Source organism: Lutjanus erythropterus, chromosome 24 (genome assembly GCF_056507025.1).
Source record: "Lutjanus erythropterus isolate fLutEry1 chromosome 24, fLutEry1.hap2, whole genome shotgun sequence".
Taxonomy (NCBI): Eukaryota; Metazoa; Chordata; class Actinopteri; order Lutjaniformes; family Lutjanidae; genus Lutjanus; species Lutjanus erythropterus.
Window position 1 is genome coordinate 2,324,024 of NC_139340.1, and position 26,558 is coordinate 2,350,581.

The window sequence follows — 26,558 nt, forward strand, 5'->3', positions numbered from 1 at the left end:
GACATGGCTGTGCTACACTTGGTAGACGTGGTAGACTTGGTGCACCAACTAGACTTGCACACTTATGAACACCAGCCATGTCACCACTACGTCAGCAGGGGGCAGCACAGTCTCCACCACTTGGACTGGCCTATCACAGTTGAGGAAATTGTGGCTGGTGGTTAGACTCCAGAGTTCAGTGTCTGAAGATTGGAAGATTGGAGGAGAACATTTATCACCACCGTATTATTATTTGATATGATTCAATCCAACTGTGTCTGTGTTCCCAAGAGTTCTTCTTCATTTTTTAATTATCATACAAGAATCACAATCACAGAGAACTCTTATTGATCACTTTTATGACATTTTTGTTTATTTTTTACGCTTGAGATAACTCAGATTGTCTACCTATGTGATCTAGTTATGGTCTTCATGTTTATGGAGTCCACAGATGATTTTACCTTAAAAAAAAAAGTTGAAAGGATCCAAATAAAGTGTGAAAAATAGGCCAGTGTGAAAAACAGTGTGAAAAATAGGCCAGTCCAAGTGGTGGAGACTGTGCTGCCCCCTGCTGACGTAGTGGTGACATGGCTGGTGTTCATAAGTGTGCAGGTCTAGTTGGTGCACCAAGTCTACCACGTCTACCAAGTGTAGCACAGCCATGTCGGTCCCACCTCAGCAAGAGTCTGCCGAGTCCACCGAGTTTCTGACATTTAAGAAAAAAAAAAAATGCGGGGGTGGGTGGCGCGGTTGGATTAGTGTAGTGGTTTCCTTCCTGGGTTTGTTGCCATGAGGTTTCCAGTTCAATTCCCCCCTTCTGCGACTTCAGCCCCCCTTCTCTCGATGCATTAGGATTACTATCATGTATATTTTACAGATGTAATATGATAAACAGAGGCACAACATAGAATTTGTACATGTTTATGCTGCTGGCACCATGTCATCGGAAGAACAACAACAAGTCTTAATGTGATCTGTGTTGGTCCTTCTTAACACTTTTTTTTTTTTTTTAAACTTTGTTGCATCTTTACATTTGAGTACAGTCATGGTACAGTGTTTTTTCAGCCCTGGTCCTCAGAGCTCACTCATGTTTTTCATGTTGCATGTTTTAGATGTTTCTCTGCTCCAACACACCTCTCATTCAAATGATCAGCTCATCGTCAACCTGATCATTGGAATCAGGTGTGTTGGAGCAGAGAAACATCTAAAACATGCAACATGAAAAACATGAGTGAGCTCTGAGGACCAGGGCTGAAAAAACACTGTACCATGACTGTACTCAAACGTAAAGATGCAACAAAGTTTAAAAAAAAAAAAAGAAAACTTGGTAGACTTGGTGCACCAACTACACCTGCACACCTGCATGAACACCACAGGTCCTAATATTTGGAAAAAAAAAAAAAAAATCAGCAGCAGGAATAGCTCAATGAGATAAGCTGCTCATGTCTGGAACCTGAGGTGAGCAGTTCAAATCCAAGCTCACCTGGCCTGACATTTTTCAAAGTTTTCTCTTCAGTATTGTGACTAATAAAAAAAAGTATGAAAAAAAACAGCAGCAGAAATAGCTCAATGAGATAAGCACCTGACGTCTAGAACCTGAGGTGGGCAGTTCAAATCCAAGCTCACCTGTCCTAATATTTTTCAAAGTTTTCTCTTCAGTATTGTGACTAATAAAAACAAGTATAATTCAAACTCAAGGTGTTGCTCAGAATGAAGGTCCTGATATGGTTAATAAACAATGAACTTTTTTTCCACTTTTTCTTGTCGAATATGTGAAGAAAATGTCACAAAAAACAGATCCTGCCACTCTGATCCAGTGGCTCAGGTGGTAAGAGGAGGGACTGAAAGCTAGAGGTTGTGGGTTCAATTCTTATGAGTCTCAGTGACTTTTGAAGGACTCACTCCAAAGAAAAACATGAAGACCTCTGAGAATGAGAACCACTCCAACCAATACAACAGCTCATGTTGTAAGAGGATGGTTTGAGAGCTAGAGGTTGTTGGTTCGATCCTTATGAGGCTCAGTGACTTTTGAAGGCAAGAGTTCAAAAAAAAAAACAGTGAAAACCTCTGAGAACCTTTCCTAAACTGTCTGATCCAATAGCTCAGGCTGTAAGAAATAAGCTCCGGAGTTGGAGGTTGTGTGTTTGATCCTTATCCTCCTCAGTAAATTTTGAAGTCCAACACCCAAAGTGAAAAGATAAAAGCGCCCGGAGAACATGTCTAAGTGCAAAGGGTTCTGGTGGTGTGGTTGGTTTCGATAACGGCTACGGAGGTCAGCAGGCGGTGCACCGACTGGTTCGAAACCAGCCTCGTCGTCAGGACCCGGCGTGGTGGGAGGCGTGGGATGAGTGAGGGGACAGCTCCGGAGAGATAAAAATAGAGGGTTATGCTAAAATTTTTGCCATGATTTGCCTTTTTTTGGGCATTTTGCCGCCCCACTGGTGCATTCCAGCCTGTTTGGGATGGTAACAGTGGACTGTCCACTGTCACTTTATGAAGCTGCTGCTCCAGCGACGTCTTCTGGGCTGCAGGGGACGTCTGCCTGTAAAATTCAAAAACAAAGTGAAAAGCAACTCTTAAAGGGACAGTTCACCCACAGTCAAAAATACAGATTTTCCCTCCAGCCTGTAGTGTTATTTATCCATCTGAGTATTTTTGGTGTGAGAGATCAGCTGTAGAAATGTCTGTCTTCTCTCCAATATAATAGGACCAGATGGCGCTAGTCCTGTGGTACTCAAAGTGCCAAAAAATACTTTTGAAAAACTCAACAGCAATGTCTCTTCCCAGAAATCATGACTTGTTTGCTCAAATTTATCCAATTATCATAATTTCTGCAGTAAAGTCTATTGAAAAAACTTTCAAATCCACCAGAACTACTTTCTTTCTAATGGAAACTTACATGAAACTGTAATCAGGTCATGATTTTTGTAAAAAGACACTGATTTTAAATTTTTCAGTGCTTTGTGTACCACAAATCAAGAGCCATTACGTCCCATTATACTGGAGAGAAGGCCGACATCTCTACAGTAGATTTCTTCAAATCTCTGCAACTCACACCAAAAACATCCAGGTGAATAAACAACACGACACACTGGAGGAAAAATGTGTATTCTTGATTTTGGGGTGAACTGTCACTTTAAGCAACACTTTGAGGTAACACAGTGGTTCCCAAACTTAAATCCTTTTTTTTAAGAGTCATTTTCCCAATAGTTTTAAAGATTGTTTTAATGATTGATAATAATTATGGGTTGGAGGTCGTGAACTTTTTTTTTTTGTCAGAAAAAGTTTGGGAAACACTGAGCTAACAGATCATTCAACTTCAGTGCAAATCCTCTAAAACCTTTCACATATTATTTTGTATGTTTACGAATTTAAAGGAGCAGCATGTAAAATATATTCACCTGTGGAAGGTTTTAAATTTTTCAACCAAACCAGAGCGGATGATTACTGAATGGTGGAAAGAAAACAAGAAGTTTTTAGTGAGTCTTGTTTTTTTTTTTTGTCAAGTTTAAATTGTGTTTTACGAACAAGTTCATCTTATGTCTTGCAGCTCTTTAGCTCTTTTCTAGCGGCTCCCTGTTGAAACATTTTCATCTTTTGAATATTTTAAATTTAAATCCTGGACATATTTTACATACTGCTCCTTTAAACAACAAGCCAGTCAATTTAAAATGTTCTGTATTCTCTGACATCAACTGGAAATATTTATCTTACACCAGAGAAGATGCTCCCTCTGTCAGTCATGGTTCAGGACGTCCTCTGATGAGGCTCCATATCTACAACCGTGAGACAAAGAAAAGTTTTAAAGGAACAGTTCACATTATTTATATGCTACTTATCTAAAGTCAGTGTGTTACAGTAACCAGCAGTTGACACACACAGTTTGTAGAAACACAGAAGGAATCAACGAGTGCTGCAACTAACGATTATTTCGTTTGATTATCTGATTATAATTGATTAGCTGGTTGATCTATAGAATTTTTAAAAAAGAGAAAACCAATTGATCAATGCTTCTCAAACCTGAAGGTGACGTCTTCTTTTGTCCACAACCCAAATATATTCAGTTTACTGTCAGAGAAGAAGAAAGAAACCAGAAAATAATCACATTTGAGAAGCTAAAAACAGACAATTTGGACATTTTTACTTTAAAAATGCACTCAAGATGCATAATTGATTATCAAAATAGTTGCCAATTAATCTAATCGTCAATGAACAATCAATTAATCAATTAACCATCTAAAACCAGCTAAGCAAAGTACTTTGGACAGAGTCAGCGACAAAATGCATTTAGCCACTTAAAAAAAAAAACAGACAGATAGTTTTATACTTTCTGTTCACTTTATCATCCATATATGAGTCAGAATTTGCCATTATACAGTCACTATATTGTATAAATGATGCTTTTGATGTATTAATTCATCTTGGACGTTGGCATCCTGGCCACTAGAGGGCCTGCAAGGGAGAAGACGATCAGGGTCTCTTTCAGGGAGAGACATTTCTCCCTTTATGTGACCACTTGGTAAGTGAGTATGCAATGTCTCAGCATCAATACCTTCAGATTTCTGTGATAATGTTTGATAATAGTTGGGTAACGGTAGGCTTTAGACATTTTTTCAATTTTCAATTGAAATATAATTGAACATACATTTTATTGACCATGTGACTGCATATTAGCCTAGTTCTTGATGCTAACTTCTTGACACTTTAGCCAAGGCTTGGCTACTTCTATAAATAGCTTAAGACAGGGGTTCCCAACCTTTTTGTCACTGTGGTCTGTTCACAGGTGGTTCACAGGTGCACGGACCACAAGTTTTATTAATTAATTTATTTTTTCAATCATTATTAATTTTCGAACTTTATAGGCCTAATGGTTTAGGTTAAGAGGCACTTAAGAGGCACTTAAGAAATCTGTTCACCTTAGTATGTTACTAGACTATTTCTAGAATTGTTTGTCCTGTGCAATCACCTGTTGACTTTACACTTAATATAGCAGTGCCCGCTCAGTTTTCAAGATAATTTAATCTTTATTTAAAGTCTACAGGTAAATCTCATAATATACTTTATGACTGACCACTTTGTCACTTGACATCTTACTGATTAAAAGTGAGACCATTAATGAGTGAGGCCTATATTTATGTCAGGTGTCAGGTAATGTGTATGTGGGTGTTAGGAATGCTTATGTTATATCTTTACAAATGAAGTGTCACTGACTTGTTTGAAGACGTATGTTTAGGGAAGTTACCTGGGGTCTCCAGTGCTGCTTAAAAACTATACCAGAATTCCAGCTCAGATATACCTGAGCTGGAATTCTGGTCACCAAAGGAGGTAAGTCCATCACACACTCAGCAGGACCAGGATGTCCCTGAGTATCTGCATGTGCATATAGCTGTATGGTATAGGTCTGCAATTCAGTCATTCTGTTGTTTCAAATCCAGTGTAGTCTATATAACAGTCTTGGATTCACAAAACACAAAATGTAGAACTCTATATTACATTATCTGTCAAGTTTTACATTATCTTTAAAAAAAAAAAAAAAGAAAAAAAAAGACCCACCTGAAAATGTAATAAATCTCCAATAATGTAATAAGGTATTACATTATTGATAAAAATGTTATTACAATATCAGTCAGAATATTTTATTACATTATTGGTCAAGTTATTACATTATTGGGTTTTATTACATTTTCGATTGAGTTAAGTGCAATTTTTATTACATTTTCAGGCATTATTACATTTTCGGTAAATTATTACATCATTGGGTGCTACAGTGTTTCCATTAAAAAACAAGCACTAAAACGCTCTTAAACTCCTGCTTCCTACATTTTTGTTACCTTTTTTAGTTTTTTTCTGTTTTACTGTGAGGATCATGTTCACAGTGTGAGCAGCTTCAGTAAACTCAGACTTCTGTAGCCCTGATATCAGTAGCCAGCTGGTGACAAGTTCTGCTCACTAATTTCATACAATCATGAACTAAAAAGTGCAAAGGAACTAGAACAGTGTTGGTGAAGGCTCACAAGACAGAACCTGATGGCCACAGTGGGCCACCTACATGGAATATTGGGTGGCCACAGGTCATCATTAATGTCATATCCTGGAATTCATTATCATTTGTGATGGAACATCCGAGTTTAAAGGCTGTAAAAACAAAATGATCAGCTGAAAAGAGGCTGAAGAGCTGTGCAGAGCTGCAGAGGTGGTGATAATTCTCTGCGGGGTTGTCACAAATTTCATTTTTCCACTGTTAATATAAAAACTATTGATCGGTGCAGCTTTAAATAAAAAAGATACAGCAGTCTACCACTTGTCAAAGAGTCCTCAGACACTGTTTGTTTTTGTCCAATATGAGAAAGAATCAATGAAACAGCCTCTTTATTACATCAGGGGTGTTCAAAGAGTGCGCTGCAGCATCCTGCTACACATCCAACAGCAGTAAAGAAACTCACACAAACTATGACAACTGAAGACCAGGATGCTGAAACCAGTAAGAGATGCGATGGTGCAGATGTGGTGAAACACAGAGAGAACATCCAGGGAGGAAACAGAACTCTGCTTCTTTTAATGAGAGCAGATCAGAGAGTTACAGTCACAGCACAGACAGACGCACAAGAGCTGACAGTGTTTGACAGCTGACAGACGCTTCCAACAAGAGAGCAACTGAGCCAAACTGTAAATAGCAACTGTTCTGTTCCAGCTAAAAACAACCAAACGAGGATGATACGTTCAGTTTGTACTGCAGGGCCTCTGCTTCTTATTGTGAAAGTCTCAACAAATACTGTTTGTAGAGCAGTATTTAAATACCTTATGGAGCATTTGCACACTTCATTTTTCACTAAAAATGTTCCCAACTCCTTAAAGTATACATTTTTACCAAAGAATGAGTCCAGCTGAATGTTGAGTGTGCACTTTCGCTGAATGAATTAACTAAGAAGTGGTTGAAAATATATATACACTCATCGTTTTATATCCGTGACGTGGTCAATTTCTTGTAATAAAACGAATAATCTGTGTTCACTTAACATAAAAAAAAACATTATTACAACAGGAGTTGCAGTGTTTTACTTTCTTAACATAAAACTGCAGCAATTTCCAGCTTACACTCAATTTAAATTGACTCACACTGTTTATTTTTAGAGTGCAGGCACAGCTTATTAGCCGACTTCCCAGCATGCATTGTGTCAGAGTTAAAACTCTCCTGAGACCCTTCTTTTTTGTAGTTTGAAGAAAACATATGATGGTAACATGCTGTGTGTCTCTAATTTCTGTGTGAAATGCAGAGTTGAGTCTTCAGACAGGAAGAACATCAAAGAAATGAGATTGTTACGTCAGTGTGACCCACATGTATCTTATATATCATTATTATCTTCAACTTCAGGTAACATACAGTTTACAGTTTGCCTGTAAACTAACCATTGACTGGTTTGCACACATTTCCGTCTTCAGAACATTTGCAAACTGATGTTTGGACACTTTGATCCCATTTTTGTTTCAAGGACAAGTTTACCTGTTTGAAAGCTACATTTCATAATGTATTACCTCCAACACGGCTCAAATTACGTAGTTGCTTTCAGGAGAACCTTATTTTCTGATGCCCACCACTACTAAAATATGTCACATGCATGCGCATATATCGAAGTGCGCAGCAGCAAGATCAATTGATCCTTTACTAAGCCCCGCCCTCCATAGTTACTGTTGCTACAACTGCCAGACTTTCCATTCTCGCACTGCATTTATGCAGTTTACAGTGATATCAGTGGCAGACTGAACATTGAAGCAACTGTTGAAACATGAGGTCTTTGAATCCAGTGGGATCTAACAAGTTTGTCTGGAAGTAAAGTTACTGCAGCTAGTAAGCTAGTGTTAGTTAGCCAGACATGCTAATGTTTGCAGTTTATGTAAGAGCAGACGAAGACAGAGTTTAATCCATTCACCACATGTGCTTCTGTGTTTCACATTTTTGAGAGACACCATAAAGACGTCATCATCCAGACTCATGAAACACAGAGTATCATTCTTCTCAGAGCCTCCTGCACACCTTCAACATGGAGAGAAATGGAAAGCTTGACAGCTCTAGTTATGATTGCTAAGCTATGATTGGACAGTTGCTGTTTGGAGGCGGGGCTTTATATTTTCACAATTACTAATTTATTTCAGGAACATCATGTTTTAGAGCTTCCCTCAAATGTCCCAAAGTAGACTTTCAGGTGAGCTGAGGTCCCCGTAGCTCCCCTGTTATTTGAACCGTGAGTGGAACAATGTCAAACCATCAGCAGGACTGTGAATCACTTTGTCCATGTGTCCACATGTCTTTGTCCTGATGCCTCATTTATAAAAATGTTCTTGGATTTGTATTTGAACTTAGTTTTTAGATCATTTCCAACAGTGTGCTTAGGTTCATTTCATAAAAGATTCTGAGCAATTAGGTTCTGAGAAAAACATTTGTAACTAACGTAAAATTAGTTATCAAAGCTCTGTGCTCTTCATATACAAATAAATCACACTCTATTAGAGTTTTTGTACTTGTGAGCCTTTTTGGTGAGGTAACTTAGAACACTCTTGTTCTCCCTGGAACAAGTTGCCTTTGGTTGTAATGAATTATATACAAAAAAATCACTTTCATTTGCAATTTTCATTTGCTCTTGCAATTTAATTGCAAAAAGAGCCTGAAAGCAATGCAACATGTATCACAATTTTTAAAAAAACCTGATGTGAAATTATGCATTTTAGGCTGCAGCAATCCCAAAAACAGCCTGCAAAATCCTGGATGGACTGATTATAAGTCCACTGAATGATCTAAAGATTGAACCTGCTATAGAATAACAGGAAAAATACTTTCTTTTCCCATTGTTAATAGGGCTGGGTATCATTTAAAAAATGACAGTACCAGAACCAATACCAGTACTTTTCAAGTGATGCCGAGACCATTGCAGTACAACATTTTTTTATGAACACTTGCAAAACCATATAAATAGTCATCCTTTTCTAGATGTGGGTATAAAAAGTATTGCATATTTATTACCAATACCCAGCCCTAATTGTTAACCAGTGAAATGTTCTTCCATCGTACGCTGATGACACCTTACTGTTCCTGCTGGGACTGACAGAACTGACTGAGTGTGGAGGAGCAGGGCTGCAGCCAGGGCTTCCACATCAGGTTCCACAGAGACAGCTGGCTCTCCACGGGCTTCACCGACCTCTGATGCCTCTTCACGGCCTCCTCCATCACGTTCAGGATGGCGTGAAAGGCCGGCTCGCTGTCAGGAGTCAGCGGCGTGGTCTCCGATGGGTCCCTCGACAGATCGAAGAGCAGCGGAGGATCGTGGTAGGTCACAAAGTCCGGCGTGCAGAAGCAGACGTGTGTGTGGAAACAGGCTGTTTCGTTCTCCGGGTAGAAGTTTGGGGTGAAGTAAAAGGCTTTCCACACTGAGCTACCTTGAAGATGAATTAATAAAAACACTACATGAAATTCATTACCTTGAGGCAGTCACTGTACTTTTGGGATGTCTGCCTTGTGGATGAGCTGAATCTCAGCTAACTGTCACTTCTACTGCAACTGAACACAGTAAAGTCAAGCTGCAATGTTTGTCTCTATAATTAAAATACATGAGAGAGATATTTGCAAGTAGATTAACTGATGGCAGCAGGTAGAGACACAGTGAACTGAGAATTTTATTGCACTGAGAATGTGTATATTTTTGCACATGACAAGAAAGCCTTTGATTCATTTGAATAAGTTGAATCCTTGAATAATCTATCATGCTGACATCCATGTTTGCTGTTGTGTTTAAGGATGTTCTGACATCTGAGATTTGAGAGTGAGACGCTCAACAGAAACCTTTTTAATGCAAAACAACCAAATTTATAATAGTCATTCCATGACATAAGTATGTAAGTCTGTTTGCACCAATATGATGAAAAATAAAGGTCCTGTAAGTCATTATAATGAGACTCTTTCCTTCTAAAAAGCATCACTAAGATGATAGGTGGAAGCTGTTATCGTTTTAGCAAACAATGTAAGATTCTGTTAACTTTTTTAGCTAACTAGCAATGTTTGGTTCACTTTTTAGCACGCTATCAAACAATACAAAGTATTATTATCTTTTTTGTAAATTGTCAAACGATGTAATGTTTTGTTAACTTTAAGTTTCAAACAATGTAACTTTTTTTTTTTAGCTCACTATCAATATTTTGTTAACATTTTATCAAGCTATTAATCAATGTAATATTTCATTAAGTTTTTAGCTAACTATAAAACAATAAATCATTTTTCAAACATTTTAGCTAGCTATAAAACAATGTAATATTCTGTTAACTTTTTAGCCAGCTAGCAATGTTTACTTAATTTTTTAGCAAGCTTTAACACAATTAATTATTATACCAGCCTATTTTTCCCTACTGTTTTTATATTTCCAAGGTCCTAACAACACTTGAGTATTTTTATTTGATATGTATATATGTACTTTCAGTTTACATCAGTAAATCTGGATTTACTTGACAGAGATGAGTTTTACCTGTGAAACAGCCGTTTAATTTTAAATCACTCGATTTAAACTTTATTTTGCTAAACTCTGATCTATTGTTTTGTGCATCTGATTGGCTGATTGCTTGGACTTACTGTTTTGTGGGTGCCATCTGACTGCATTCATGTAGCTGTTGCAGTAATGGAACAGGAACTCGTGGTTGGATCTTTCAGCTCTCCCCTGAAGCAGATCCATGAGGTCTCGACCATCAATCTCCCTGCAGCCCAGAGAACAGAAGCCAACAGTTAATCATCTCTCTGACACAAACACGTTCAACCGCTTGTTACTGTGAATCGCAATTGCTGATGGAACCCTGTGATCAAAGCTTCTGGATTACCTTAATACCCCCGTCCTTATTAACAAACATGTTTCCTCTGCTCAGATGCTGGATCACACTCACTGTGGGCCCACTCATGCTTCCCTCTGCTGCCTGCCTGTCTCTTTTTGAAAATGTGACCCAGATTTCAGGCTCTACTTGTTTTGACTGACATGTGGAAGGAGTGCTGTGTCACCGCTGTGCAGCCTCACCTGTCCTCCGGGACCGAGGCTCCGCTCAGCTGCACCACTGTAGGAAACAGGTCCATGTTGCTGGTGGGCTCGTCTACCTGTCTGCCACCGGGGATGTTCCCCGGCCATCGCACAATTCCTGGGACCCGGATCCCCCCCTCCCAATTTGTGGACTTGCCTGCTGCTCAGAGGAAAGAAGGAACACAAAGTCATGAAAGTATTTCTGTATCTCAGCGTGTCTACTCTCCAAACAGCACCAGGCTGGTAACTAAAGGAACGAACTGCTTCTCAGGCCCAGCCACTTGCAGACATGAAAGAGCATAGCAGACAGAGGCTGCCTTACAAAACTCGCACTGCACTTTGAATCAGGTCTGCTGAGTCCGAACACAAAGATTACATCGAGTCTGAGTCCACACAGAGTCTTTGTCTGCAGCCACTGACAAGAGTCTGCTACAGACTCTCTGAGGACAGACCAGTCCACCACTGGTGTGACCCGTGAATCAAATAAATATCGTGCATTCTTAAGAACTGGGACAAAACCGTACCTTGTAATGGGCCAGCCTCCTAGTGATTACACTTTCTATTAAATGTAGACATCAACAAATAAAGATGACGTCTTACAGAATTGACAAAATTTCACAGCATTTTTAAACCATAATTCTTATTTAGCTTTAGCTTATTTAGAAAAAAAATTTACAGATGGAACATTTTGTTATCACTTTAGCTACCTAACAATATTTTGTAAAGTTAAAGCTATTAAACAATGTAATATTTTCTTAACTTTTTAGATAGAGAGCTAGCAAGCAACAAAAAGTTTTGTTAACTTATTAGCTAGCTATCAAACAATACAATGTTTTGTTAACTTAGGTAGCTATCAATCAATGTAACATTTTATTAACTTTTATATTTCATATGTATACAGTCTTAAAGAATATTATTTCACCCAAAAATTGGAATTAGTATTGAGTGTCTGTATTAATAAGTTTTAATTTAATTTAATTTAATTTTTTTTGTGGGACATATTCATCCCAATATTCAAGAAGTATTTTTTAAGGAATTTTCTAATTAAATTGAAATGTTTAATTGATGATATACCCTCATCACACAGTAACACTTTATTTTAGAGATGCGATATTTCCTAATAATTTTCTGTAAAGTTTCTTGAAGGGAACTAACGATGTGGAACTAATTACAGACAAAATAGAGAAGAAGTGATTCAGGTTTAGTTATTTGTGCTGAGTTTTTAAGCAGTTGTTGATTTTCCAGAGAAATATCCTTGAAAGAAAAGCTCAGTTGAAACCCAATTAAACCTTTATTCATTCTACTTATCACCAGAATATCAGCAGTAAAGGTCCTCTGTGTAAATAGTTAATTACAACCCATATTTTAGATTATTCTACTTTTCATAAGGATAAAGTTTGAAGAAATGCAAGTTACGTTATGTATATGATTAACATTACATGACAGGACACAGGACTTTCACCCACGAGTTCTGAGAAAAGGGCCATTATTCTTAGTGTAGAGTCACAATTTTTAGAATAAGCTCAGTTTATTGATTTTATCCTGACTTTTAACACAGAACTCAAATACATTATTCAGATAATGTTCTTCCATAAATGTGTATTTCTGCAATAAATGCTTACAATTTTGACATTTCAGCATTAAATCTCAAAGACGTTTCTATTTGTCATCATGCTGTACCTTTATAGATCCCATTCCAGCCTCTGTGGACCTCCCCTCCAGCAGAGATCTCCTCCAGGTGAGGTCCCTGGTCTGAAGTCAGATAAACCAAAGTGTTTTCTCTCAGGTTCAGTCTGTCCAGAGTCTGCATGATCTGACCTGAGAACAGACAAGACACACTCTAACTTGTTATGTGTATAAGATAACAGAGGAAGACTCAGATGAGCATATTTGAATTTGGATCATCTCTACCGCCTGGATGTTGGCAGCTGGACACTCAGAGAACACCAGTGAAAACTCAACAGAGTAATAAAACGATGACACAAGTTTCTGGAACAAAAACATCTGAGCGAGAGTAAGTCTAACTCTCATTCTCTTCCCCCGAGCTCAATATCATGTTCACATTCGAGAAGAGATTGGAACACATGGTAGCTCATAGCAGTTGGACAGAGCCTGGAGCCAACTGAAAATTAGGTGTAACACCACCACAAACAGGGGCTGTTTTTCTCTTAAGCTAGAGGTCTTCAAGTTCTCTTTTAACAGCATGGCGGTACAAACAAAGTGCACTGCGCTGTGAAGGCTAAAACACCAAAAAGGTCAGACGTTTTAAAGCACTGAGCAGCAGTTCTACATGAGGATCAAGGCTTAATGGTTTTGTTGTTTGTCCTCTGCATCCTGAATAAATGTAATACAACCCAGTCCTGACCTTGACAAGGAATGAAGCTACGGTGCAAGAAAAGTCAAAGACAACTTTTGTCAGGATTTAAAATCAGAATAAATTAGATTTCATGCCTTATATTTGATCATTAGGACCATAACTCATATCATTCATGATGAAATGTGTTCACCATGTTCATAATCAAGGTCTGGCAATACAGCTTTACAACACAAGGCTGGGTATCAGTACTCAATACCTTTAAGGTATCGACTGAAATAACACAGTACCAAGCAGTATCAAAACTTCTCCAGTCAAACAATACCTTCAACTGATCCTTTTTGTACCCAGATCTAGAAAAGAAATGGCTATTTATATGGTTTTGCAAGTGTTGTTCATAAAAAAAGGTATCAAATGAAGCATTATATTGGTATCAGCACCACTCTAAGTGTATTTGTACTGGTACTAGTATTTGATTTTTTTAAACAATAGCCAGCCCTAGAAGCCACCAAGGGTTGCCCCTTGTCTCGGATTGTGTTGGTGATATTCTTGGGCAGGATCTCAAGATAGCATCCAGTTTGAATATCTCAGAATTGTGACTTTGCAGATGATGTGGTTCTGTTAGCGTCATCAGACCATGACCATCTGCACACACACACTAGGACGGTTTGCAGCCAGGCATGAAGCAGCCGGGATGAAAATGTGGAGCTCTAAGTCAGAGGCTATGGTTCTCTGCCAGAAAATAGTGGGTTGCACCATGGGGACTGGTCTATGATTACTGAAATTACTGAATCTACGAGTCATTGAGCTGGATCATGACAACATTATCATAAATAGTGGACTGATCACGGGCAGAGAGAGAGGCTGTGTGCGCATTTACGCACAAGCACCGATTTCTTTGAGTGAAGAAAACACTCAGACAATAAACTACAACACACAATAAAGAAATCACCTGGAAAGCTCACACTGTTTGACATAACATAAAAGATAATACAGCCTGCACAGACAAGTAGAGGTGCAGGTCTCTACTTTGAAGAAAATAATACATTAAGATGGGTGGCAGGTGGAGGATAAATGCAGATGAACTCAGATCCCATCCATGCATCATTAATCCAAATTATCCCTTTAAAGCTGGGTGTACTTCCTCTTAACAAGCATGCTACACCACCCACATGTAAGTGATGTTGGCTGTGGTCAGCAGTGCAAGACACTTGAACTTTTCCACCCAACAGATGTCAGTGAAATGTTTTCATACATCATTCTTTTTAGCTTTTTGCTTTGTGCAGCTCTGGTTGACGGCTCCAGATTGAAAGCTTCTAGGAGCTTCTAGGAAAGAAAAAAACCCAGGAAGAAAAGGAACTAACAATTCTTCTCCCATTCAGCAAGAAAAACACAAAGCAATAATTACCTTCCCCCCTTTGTGCCGACACAATACTCCTCAAGCTAAAATAATTGGGGTAATTACGCATTCATTAGGAAAACAGCCCCCCACATTCAGTCCATTGTGGGATCTGTCGTGTGGAGGCTGTCCTTGAGACTGAACAGCAATTACAGCAGAGAGAAAGTAGCCCGTTTCAAATGATTCCAACAAAACCTGGTAATAATGAGGGACTAGCTGATGTTATTTCATGAGCTTACATGAGAAATGTTACTACTAATGTTCAGTATGGAATGATCGATAATCTCTCATTTCTCTTATCTCTAGTTACTAAAAAAGTTTTGTGCTGATCAGTTGATCTTACTGATCAGTCTTTTGGTAGAACAGTCTGTGGATACCACCCCACTTACAAAAGGTACACATGTACGCCTGCAGATTTGAAATGAATCTGTAACTCTTTTGTTATTTGCTGCAGTGAGAATAAACTGTCACCAAAAGAATTCAGTCCTAAAAGCACAAAAGCTCCACTTCTTTACAAAAGAATCAAGCCTGGATATATTTTCTTTTTTGAATATCCTGTAAACAATTTTATCAGTAGCACTTTAGTAGTTAAGGTTGGGTAATATGACAGTTTATATCCTGCAACAGTACAAATGTCTTCAAATGTGTCAAGGTTTGGCAAAAGAGCAACAGTTGGTGGCGGTAATCCACCTCTGAGCTGGTTTGCCGACTCTCACAGAGTTGACAAGAAAACATGGAAGAGGAGAGTGAAGCTGTAAAGTCAGAGCAGGAGGCATCCCAACAAACCAAAGATGATGGAAACGCTCCACACAAAACAAGAAAATAATCAAATGTAATATAGTATGATGGTTATTAGGGATGCATCGCTACCACTTTTTTAAGACACAAGAGCAGAAGTACAAGTACTTACATTTTGGTACTTGCCGAAAAGACGCTTAGCAACAGCAAACGCCTTGAACTCTGCATCGTGTTGGTTCTTCAGGTATTTGCTTGACTTTTTGTGACGTGGTATTGGGTGTGGGGTATCGGAGTAGTTTTATGAGTATGAGTACGTGAGGACAATATCAGATCAATACCCGATGCTGGTATCGGTGTCGATGCATCCCTAATGGTTATGTCACGATGGTTTAAACCATTTCTTCACTGAGTTTACAGAACAATTAAAGTATCATGATATATAGCAGTACTTCTATTGTTCCAATATAACACTTTATATGAAGGTACTTGTTATAAGCAATAGATAATAGGTAATAAGTAGAGCTGCAACGATTGATCGATTATTAAATCAATTAATTATTTAATAGATCACAAACTATTTTGATAATCGGTTAAGTTATTTTTTGATAAAATTGTCCAAATTCTCTGATTTCAGCTTTGCAAATGTGAAGATTTTCTGGTTTCTGTAGTCCAAAGGATCTTTGTGTTTTGGACATAACAAGAAATTTGAGGACGTCACCTCGGTCTCTGGGAAACAGCAATTGACATTTTTCACCATGTTATATACCAAATATACCAAATTACAAACTGTTAAAAACTGAAATAATGAAAATTTTCGTTAGTTGCAGTCCCAGTAATAAGGCCCTTATAAGATTCTTATTAACATTAATATGTGTTAATAAGACTGTGTAAGTGTTAATAAAAGCATAATAAAAAGATTTATGAGTTTATTATTATTATGAGACATTTATAGGCAGTTTCTGCTTGTTTATAACAACATTACAAACACATTTATTGAACTAACATATTCATAAACACTGTTAAACCTTTACTAAGCTTTTGTTGTTGTTTTATTAAGATTTCTTCAGACTTTATTATGCATTTTTAGCAATTAACTATGCACTTATTTATAGTTAACTATGCATTTTGGAGGCACCTGATAAAGTGTGAAAATCTTTATTAACGTTAATTAATCCTTTATTATGCACAGTTAACCAAGTATTTTGGAGGTACCTGATCTAAAGCGTGACCAGTGCTCATTAAGGTAAGTGTCCTGGTTTTGACTCCAAGTTGGGACATCACTTACTCTCCTGCTGTCACTGTCCATTGTCATAAGTGCTCATAAATGTCTTATAATTTACATTTAAACATCTTTATTATGTTTATATTAACACTTATACACTTATTAACACATATTAATGTTAGTAAGCATCTTATATGGGCTATACTTTCACTACACTCCTGTTTACGAGCAAACAAACAGGAATAAAATCCAAAGCTTCTCCCAGGCTCTCAAACACACCTGATGGATGGCACCAATATGGAAGTTAATTAAAATGCTGTTCCACTAATCTCCACAAAATCTCCAACTGTTTTCAACTCAATCCAAAATTGCTCAAATTCTGTCTTGAACTAGAAAGTCATTATTTTTCCCTGCAGGCACTGAAGGTCTCACTTTCACGTCTTCTAATGAGGCAATTTTGACCATAATTCTCCAATTACAGAGACTGTAAAGCTTGAATGGAACAGTGTTTGGCTACATGTTTTGCAGGACTGACAGGTGCCTCAGCTGTACTGCTGCCGCACATCCAGGCTTTAACAAGTCCCTTCAGGACACTACGGGTGACAACACACATGCTATATGCCTCCTCACGAGACACAAAAACTACTTTATGCATGCATGTACGAAAAAATCTAAAGGTTCTTGTAACATTCGTGTGGTTATAAATAAGCTGGGAACACTGCCATCTGCTGCAGTGAGACCACATCTTCCCTGTAGATTCACTTTATCCCAATTACACATGATGCATTGTCCCGCTCTCCTCCAGTGCTATCTGGCCTCACAGAGACTTTGAGTTTAATATGTTGAGGTTTTGCAATATCAGACTCTGACACAGAGTGTCTATACAATGAAGCTACTATAACACAGCCCCTATCAGAGCTGGTGACTGTGAGATCTGGATTATGTAGAGTAAGGACATTGTCTCCAAAGCAGCTTCATGTGGAAATTTATTTTACATGAACGGCTGCAAAATGTAACCCAATACATGAACCGCAAATATCATGCAGATATGTAACTGGTTATGTCTTACACTGAGGCACCATGAATGAAGGTGTTTTGTGATTATGGAGACGTGTGTGTGCTCGGGCCACACACCCACACCCCGACGGTAGCCAGTTAAAAACCAGAAAACTAGAAGGGATACAACAGCGGCACACATATTTGGCGCTCTTGCTGATGGCCACATCCGGAGAAAACAGGACTTTTTTCATTTCTGTCTATTACTGATTTTATTTTTTGTTATTCCAAATAGAAAATGAAAATCAAAGCATTTTTTAAATTTCGCTTATTCCTTTTTGACCATAATAAAGAAAAACGCCTTGTATTTCAATTTTAATTTTTGTATTTTAAAACAAAAATCAAATAACCACTTGTTTTTTGGTTTTTAATATCCGTTTCTGAACGGAAAATCCAATTACCAAAAGATACACGGACCGGCCCGTTATATGTATATGACATATTTTAATTCTCAATTTCTATTTAGAAGCACATAAAAAAAAAACAGATAACGGGTCAGTTTTCATTATCAAAAACCAAAAAAATGAGAAATTGGTCGTCACTATTTTTTGTGCCCCTACTTCTAAATGAGAATCCGTTTTTCTCATTTTAAAAATCTGTTGGCCACAACAACAACAACCAAAACAAAAAAAAAGAGAAATGGTTCAATTTCTGTTTTTTGTGTCCCTATTTCTAAATGGAGCTTGTTTCCCAATTTTGGTTTTCTCATTTTAAAACAGAAATCCATTGGCCGCAAAAGTACACTGAACCTGGACCAGCAAAACCAGAAACCCACTCAACCCGGCGACACACACACTGTACTTTATTTTCACTCGTACACCGTCCTGCAGCTCCAAATACTCATTAGAGCACCAAATATGGATCAATCCCCTGTTGAAAGTAGTTCCCAGTTCCTCTGATTTAGATAAGATTTGACAGAAACTACAGTGACCAGCTGTTTCTACAGATGTGTGTCTTCAGTAGGAGCCAGTAAGCTTGGAGATGAGAGATACAGACAGGTAAGGAAGTCAGAAAGTACTGAGAGATGCTTTTTTTCATGGGATTTGTTGACAGACTCATTCTTTAAAGAAAGCTGACCTACCTACGCTCCAGTCCACTTCATGGACGGCGTCTCCGTAGATGCCGTGACGGCTCGTTCCTCTGAACGCTGCTGACGCAAACATGGCTGTATGCACTTGGATGAAAGAGAGGAAGAGCAGGAAAGGCCTCGCCGAGCTCCTGCAGAAACACAAAATACACTTTAGTTCAAATAAAAACAGTGGAATGTGACAGAGGGGAGCTGATGTGTACCTCTGTATGAAGTCCACCGCCTCCCGAGTCATCCTCTGCGTCAGGTTCTCGGATTTGAACGGCTGCTCTATCACTCTGTGGTCCCTCATGAGGACACAGTTGAAGTATGGGATGATCATGATGAATCCTGCTATCAGACCTGTAGCCAGGAGCAGCAGGGCCAGCAGGCTCAGGATCAGCCATCTGCGGATGGTGAGGACGCCGCTGTAGTGCAGCAGGGCTGCGGTGAGCAGGACGATGCCCAGCGTCCTGTAGGGTAAGTACTTATGGATCTGGAACACGGTGCCGTGTCCCGGCTGGCAGTCCCGCAGGTTGGTCAGGGGGATGCCGAAGAAATAGTTGAAGCCGTGTACGCTGGGGTGGTGGCAGTGATCGTCACTGCTCTCACAGTTCAGGCCCAGATGCCATTTTCCTGGAAACAGCAGAGAAGACAGGAAAAGAAAAAAAAACTGGGATTTGGGATTGTGTGTATATGTTTGTCTGTCTTTGTGTCCTTTACAAAAGGTTTGGCCACGCAATCTGTTTAGAAGTACTGCAGCCTTTTGTTAAAGCCCACTCCCACACACACTTTCACACACTATCCCTCCACGCCATAGTTCAGACTCCTAGCAAAAAAAAAAACATGTGGCCATCAAAGAGTGGGGAAGTCTGTGTGGAGCGACCAGCAGAGCTGCTGCTCACAGCCAAACCTTTCATCCTGCTGGTGGAGGAGCTACAAAACAAGTCAGCTTTGTGTGTCTGCACCCCCACTGTCTCAACACAGGATCCATAATCAAATGAATGAGACAGCTGCATTTTTTCACACATGCACAGTTACCCTTCCATCACTCACTGTTATTGGTTGGCCTGATTGTTGCACCAGTGTGATGTAATACCTTCAACTGTCAGGTATCTGTCCGGATTAACCAACAAACAGACATTCCTCACTGATTAGTGCATCTATTAAGCGTTACTCAACTGATGTTTACAATTTACTAAATCACTCATTATTGAGACTTGGGAGAAAACTGTATTTTGAGGAGGTTTTATTTTTACTCTTTAATTTATGCTGGAAAATATATTTTAAAGATCAATCCACTGGCTGTTAAACAACGTCCTCATGATTACATTTTTTATTACATGTCCTTATAGAGTTGACATAATGTTCCACCCATTTTATTTTTTAAAGCTAACCAAAATACACATCTTTAAACCATGATTCTTATTTAGCGTTATGGCTGAGACACATCTGATAGTAATATTATTTCATGAATTTGTCTAAAAATATTAAGTTTACCAGTGTTTGAGCAGCATTCTGCCTTTTTTAAAACCAGGAAGTGAGACAGGGGTCCTTAGGGTATAGCTAACCCTTTTTATGTCTGATTAAATCATGTTGCTATAAAAATCTTCATTGACAGAAAACTGGGACACAATATTAAAGGGCCAACATTTAAAAAAATATCTATATTTTTTTTAAACAAAGATGATTATAATAGTACATTTTTATACCTATGCTATCAGTAGGTAATGATAGTGTGAGATTTTGAAGGATTTTGGCACATTTTTAAATTGTTTAAGTTGTGAACTCTTGTCTTGGACAAGAAATTTAAAAAATAAATGCAAATTAAAAAACTTTAGAACTTACATATATACATATAAATCTTTAAAGAAGATTTTTTTTACATACAAATTTGAGTTAGAGTTTTGGTATGAGTAATTTTTAAAGTTTTTATTAGTGGGACATGATTTGTCCCAATTCTGATACAATAATGTTGACAATATAAAAGATAATTACATAAACCATGACAGAAAACAATCCCTGCTCATTAACATCAGGGGAAAGATTTTTACAAACTGTGTGTTTTTTAATGGTCGGTTCTTAAATGTAATTCCTGAAAACACAATTTTCCATATTTTGTGTCTAAATGCAGTTTGAAAACTTACCGATAAGAGCTGTCTCGTAGCCCTGCTGTCTGGCAATCTTAGCGAAGGTGACCTCCTGGCTGGGCAGACCTCCAGATGCTGCGTTAAATATAAAGACCCCAGGTCTGCTGGCAGCAGACAAACCTGTTACAGAGGGACATGAAGACAAAACACATGCTTCAGACATGTCACTTACTGTGTGAAAATAAAACTACTACTGAATTCAAAATAACATGGCAGCACCTTGAATAAGGAGTGTGAATACGGTGTTGTGTGTGTGTGTGATTCACTAAATACTTCAGCTTTATTTAAAGTGTTAGGGTTTAACAGTTGTGTTGTTTGTGGACGTCTCCTGCAGACTGCATCAGTCACTTCTTCAGATTTTCTCTGTCTGTGTCTGTGAACTGGCCTGATCGGATCGGGTATCGTCCGGTGAGGAACGCGGCCCTGCTGGGAGTGCAGAGGCTGGCTGCAGCGATGTGGTGGGTCAGCCTCACCCCCTCCTCTGCCAACAGGTCGATATTAGGGGTCCTGAAATCACAAACCATCAGCAGGTTCAGCATTCAAAAAGACAACTGGAAGACTTTTAAAAAAAAAAATTAAAAACCATAGAACCATCTGAATCTTTTGCTTCTGAATTCAATTCTTCATATTTTCACTTTTAGGGAATGCTTCAATTTCCAAGTCCCTTAAGTTCATGGAAAATTGGTGATAATTAGCAAGTAATATATTTGAAATTTCTTACAAATTACCCCCAAATTTTATGGTTAATTAGGTAAGCAAGTACTATTTTTTTTATTTCTCTGAATTTACCTAGTTCATGGCAAGCAAGTGATAATTCAAAAATGTCTTCTTCATGCAAGAACGTGGCTTTGTAATGCTGTCAATCTCTCAAATATGAAGATTTCCTGCTTTCATTTGTTTATTATCATATTAAACTAATTATCTTTAGGTTTTAGTCAGAACCCAAAAGCTTTAGTCATTATACAGTCTATGGTACCGACTCAATATTTGGCTCCTTTAACTTGTATTTCCTGTTTTGCTTCTCAGAAATAAATCAATTATTTCTTCACCTAGTTATATAATCTTTTCCATGAGTAGCAAAAAGGGACTACAACTTGCATTTTGTTAAAACCCTGTATTGTAGAATAATAAATGAACAGTGTAGCTTTCATTCCTGATAAGGTAAGTGTGGCTGTGTGACATGTTAGAGCAGATAAAGTACAGGTGCCTGTCTGTTGTGTTTTTGTGTGGTTGGTCCAACAGGTTTGTTAGGATTCCTGTGTGGTGACATGAAGCACAGGCAGAGAGATTCATCCACTCATGATTTGGAGTAATGCAGTAAAAAGGTAGAAGGTAAGACAGTAAAGGATATCCAGTGTTTCCAGGTGTAGCAGTAGTTTACAGGAAGCAGCAGGCTGTTCCATTTCTGTGAATGTCTGCTCCAAGTGAGTAATCTTCCAAACCCACAGCAGTAAAACTATACTCAACTCATCCAGCCCCTGAGAGGAAAACAGCTATATGTTTTTACCTCAGTGTTGTGTTGCCGTAGCAGCCCAGGTCTCCAATTCCGAGGTCATCCACCATCATCAGGACAAAATTGGGCTTGTTGCCTTCCTGCAGAGACACACAGCTGAGCTCCAGGAGCTGCAGCAGCAGCAGCAGCAGCAGCAGCCGTGTGGACTTCATGTTGTCACAACACAAACACTAAAGAAGGAAACACACCACATGTTCATACAGCTGTAGGTTTCTTATAGCAGCAATGCAGCAGACACGTGTCCTGGGATTCTGTTTAACTGATATGATTAAAGGGACAGGTCACCCTAAAATCAAATATATAACAATCAAAACTGTTTCCTCTGGCCTGTAATGCTATTTATCTATTTAGACTTTTTTTGATGTGAGTTGCAAAGTGGAGATATCACCTGTAGAGGTGTCTGCCTTCTTTTCAGAATAATGGAACTACATGACACTCAGCTTGTGGTGCTAAAAGCGCAAAAAAAGAGCCTTAAAATTCAAAACCAGTGTCCAAAAATCATGATTTGGTTACTCAAGACAATTCTTCTGTTGGACAGAAAACTAAAGAGCTAGTAAAGTTTTAAAGTAATAAACACTATAATATAATTGAATGAACAAAAACTGTATAATATATATATACTACATTTTGTATTAATAGAAAATACTATAATATTATTGTACAAATAAAAAAAATACTATAACACTACTGTATAAATAAATAATACTGTAAAGTTATGGTATAACAATGTATACTTTCAGAATAATATGCTTACTGAGACAAAAAGCAAAAGTTAGTTACTAAGGCTGATTAGTGAAAGTTGCTGACAACAAGCAACCATCCATAATCATGTTGCAACTGTCCCCATGATTGGGGTCAAATGCAACCAGAGCCAGACAGATATATGGTTCAGAAGATGTGACCAGGCTGCTGTCTGATATGCACAGATATATGTTTTTTGTTACAGAACATAATGCACATAAATATATATCTTTTATTTTTAGCAATAATTATCTTGTCTCATGGACAATACCTATAAAATAACATTTTTTGGATTTCAAAAAGAAGTTGATATATATAGATGTACTGAGGGTAAAAACAGCTCATACGCAGTGAGCAAAGATTCAATATCTCATATGATTTTTCTGTTATATCACTATGATAACACTACTACTAAAAATATCAAGGTTACCCTAAATACCAGTATACTGGCCCAAAAACTCCAAAACCAATCAGGCTCTATAAATACTGTGAACAATATGTTATATGTAATCACCTTGAAATGGTATGTGTAATTAACAGACAGGTATAAGTTTAACATATAAAGACTTTGTTGGTCAAGTCCAAATAGTCTCTGAGGAACTGAGAGAAATGCTATAAGAGTTGCAACTGTCCCCTGTCTCCCCTACATTTTAATGTAAGTGAGACATTACCACTGGAGCTTTTAAAACTGAAATATCTTTTTTTTTTTTTTTTTTTTACCAAAGGATGTGAATAGTGCCTCTTTAAACTCTTTCAAAGTCAGGTCACCTACTTAAAGACTGAAGCAGCAGTCAGGAGGACTTTGGCTTGACACCTGTAGATAACTAACTGTTCATAGGCTGCACATCACTCACACAGACACACAATGACAGAAGACGCTGTGTAACGTCACTTATTTGTGCGTAAACGAGGCTCAAGTGTGTTGACTCTTACCTTCACTTCTTCTGTGGTGAACACAGCGCACAAACACTAACTTTCCGGATGAGAGTGTGTGTGTGTCCGTATGTGCCGCTGATTTTCTAATTCATATCGCTGGTGTCTGTGTACATCACGTGGGTCGCAAGTCTCGCGATATCGAGCTTGTCGTGTCACGTTCATCGAAATGCAGAACGGGACTTCCGGTCTTAAATTTCAAAACAAAGGTTGGACGATTGGCAGAGGGCTGTGGAGTCATAGGAGGAACATAAAAAAGAATAAATCTGTAAAAGAATGAGAAAATAAATATAAATATAATATAAATAATATATAATATAAAACAAATACATTTAAAAAATTGCATTTATTTTCACATTTATTGATTTGTTTCTGTATACTTTTATAATATATATTTATGTATTCATTGTATATAAATTACTTTAAAAATTAATATTTTTTTTTTAAAAGCTGGATTCTGTGTAAGAAAGGACACAATAGAGGCATTTACAACATTTCCCTTAAAAACAATCTATAGACTCATAGAAACATAACCTCTTTCAATCATCACACATTGTTACTGTATCATGTACAACCAATCTGCATATCTGTGCAATTATCTATTTTTTACAAAGAAATATTTATATTCATATCTAGTCTATTGGTATAGTTCTCACAATATTTGTATAATCCTGTATACCTGTCCACATAATTACATTTTATTTTATCTTTATTTGTAACTATGTGTACTAATGTGTTTTTTATTTACTTTGATCTTTTTATGATCTTGACTTCCTCCTGTCATCATTACATCATCATCATTGTGTTTAATTCCAAGAGCTCATTCTGCAGCATTACAGATCTACAGAAACTGTAAATAAGGCTTTAAAAGTCTGAGCTGTAGAACTTCAGATCAGATCCACGGTGGAATTATAATAGAAGCTAGAAATCTGTATATAATGTTATTTCTACTGAGCCTGGAGAAATGAGAGCACGTCTTTTCATTTGCTTGCAGCTGAAGGGTCGTGGTTACACCGAGCACCATCGGGTGCACTGTGTGTAGGTTGTACAGGATCAATGGCCAAAGTTCACTGATGTTGAACTCTGCAACAGAGCACAGAGGCAGAGATGGACCTTGTCTTGTTTACTGTCTATATGCACTGGAATTTAAGCGAGATAAGGACTGATCACACTTTGACACACAAGCTGACAGCCTTCTATCAACTTAACAACTGGAACAGTGTGTAGGCAACTGCTTCTTCAAGACACATCACCTTTCATCCAAGCAGCTTCTTAACTTTTACTGACCATGCATTAAATAATCCCAACTATGCCTTTAACATTGTTCTGCTTTGTTTTTGTCCAAAAGATTTAAAAACTATTATTGTTGTTGTTGATATTATTATTAGAACATTAGATTACATTTCTATAACTCTTTATATTCCTACAAATGGGATGGCAGGATTCTTTTTTCTAACTCTGTCATGGGACTGGGATGGGATTGGAGTGAAAATCCACTCCTGCCTTCCACTGGCTGAAGTTTAGATGATGGCAAATTTTAACTTTGATCAATTCTGTCTCTGGGTTGCTGCTAAATTAATACACTATGCTAATATATCTAGCAACACAGGTGAGTTATAAGTGCCGCTGAGCCACATGGTCCAATGTAAGCACCTTGTTTGTCTGAGCTGACATATTTTTACAGTCGGAAAATGAATATTTTTGACTAAATTTAAGTGGAAAATTATTTTAAACTCAATGTAATCAAACTTCAAAATTAAGATCTTATCACCACTAGAATAGTTGCCAAGTCTACTGCAAGAATAGAAATAGACTTTCACTTTGAATGCATACAATGGCTGACATCTAAAACAATTTGAATCACATGCAATTTTAGTATGGGTCAATAGTGATGCTCAAACTTCTTGCATTAAATTGAATATTATAGTCTTGTCCTTATTCATGAAAATATATCAATTGTATTATTAATTAGAGCGAATATATTTCTTACTTTTATCAAAACAGACTAGTACGCAGTAAAAAACGTTACAAATGTCCCCAGTCTCCCCTATTGTGTATTAGTCAACTTAGCGTTTTTACATTTTAATTCCCCTCACTGGAATCACTTCAAAGTGTCGTATCTGTTCCTCATCTTAAAAGCATGATATTTCTTTCTGCGCAGCCATCAACAGCCTGCTAACTGCTGCAGCTTCTCAAACTGTTTTTCTAAGTCATGGTCATGCCATACACATTCTCAACATGTTTTCAGTCCACACAAATAGCAGATGTCCTTGCTATTCAAATCTCTTTCTAAATCCATTTGATTCCTTTCTTCCTGCACCTGATGCGTTCTGATAATGACTAGGAAGGAGCAGTGGAAGGGTGGAGAAATACTGGCATCTGTTGTTTGGCTCCAACATTGC

At 37.9% G+C, this 26,558-nt stretch overlaps 1 protein-coding gene across 3 annotated transcripts; it reads right to left on the reverse strand.

Annotated features, from left to right (window-relative positions):
* Positions 1-2,421: 2,421 nt before the first annotated feature.
* On the reverse strand, positions 2,422-24,286 carry sts (steroid sulfatase (microsomal), isozyme S). 3 transcript variants are annotated; one of them, XR_014769315.1, is made up of 12 exons: positions 24,157-24,285; positions 22,477-22,652; positions 21,355-21,476; positions 20,967-21,089; positions 19,044-19,455; positions 18,835-18,971; positions 12,705-12,842; positions 11,025-11,184; positions 10,592-10,713; positions 9,055-9,408; positions 3,694-3,755; positions 2,422-2,521 (listed from the first exon to the last, which is right to left on the reverse strand). XR_014769315.1 is itself a non-coding variant. In XM_084713956.1 (12 exons), the coding sequence occupies exons 2-11, from the start codon at positions 22,632-22,634 to the stop codon at positions 3,716-3,718; spliced, it is 1,761 nt and encodes a 586-aa protein (XP_084570082.1). In that variant the 5' UTR covers positions 22,635-22,652; positions 24,157-24,286; the 3' UTR covers positions 2,422-2,521; positions 3,694-3,715. The 3 variants fall into 3 exon arrangements, 2 of the variants coding, with proteins under 2 accessions (XP_084570082.1, XP_084570083.1); XM_084713956.1 differs by having other exon boundaries at positions 9,060-9,408; positions 24,157-24,286; XM_084713957.1 differs by lacking the exons at positions 2,422-2,521; positions 3,694-3,755 and having other exon boundaries at positions 8,870-9,408.
* Positions 24,287-26,558: the final 2,272 nt, after the last annotated feature.

Bases quoted from the DNA above. Each gene is read 5' to 3' on its own strand.
- sts (XM_084713956.1), bottom strand. From the start codon at position 22,634: ATGAAGTCCACACGGCTGCTGCTGCTGCTGCTGCTGCTGCAGCTCCTG. The intron at 19,456-20,966 runs GTAAGTTTTCAA...TGCTGTTTCCAG, and splicing joins CTACGAGACAGCTCTTATCG to GAAAATGGCATCTGGGCCTG. The intron at 18,972-19,043 runs GTACACATCAGC...GTGTTTCTGCAG, and splicing joins GCGGTGGACTTCATACAGAG to GAGCTCGGCGAGGCCTTTCC.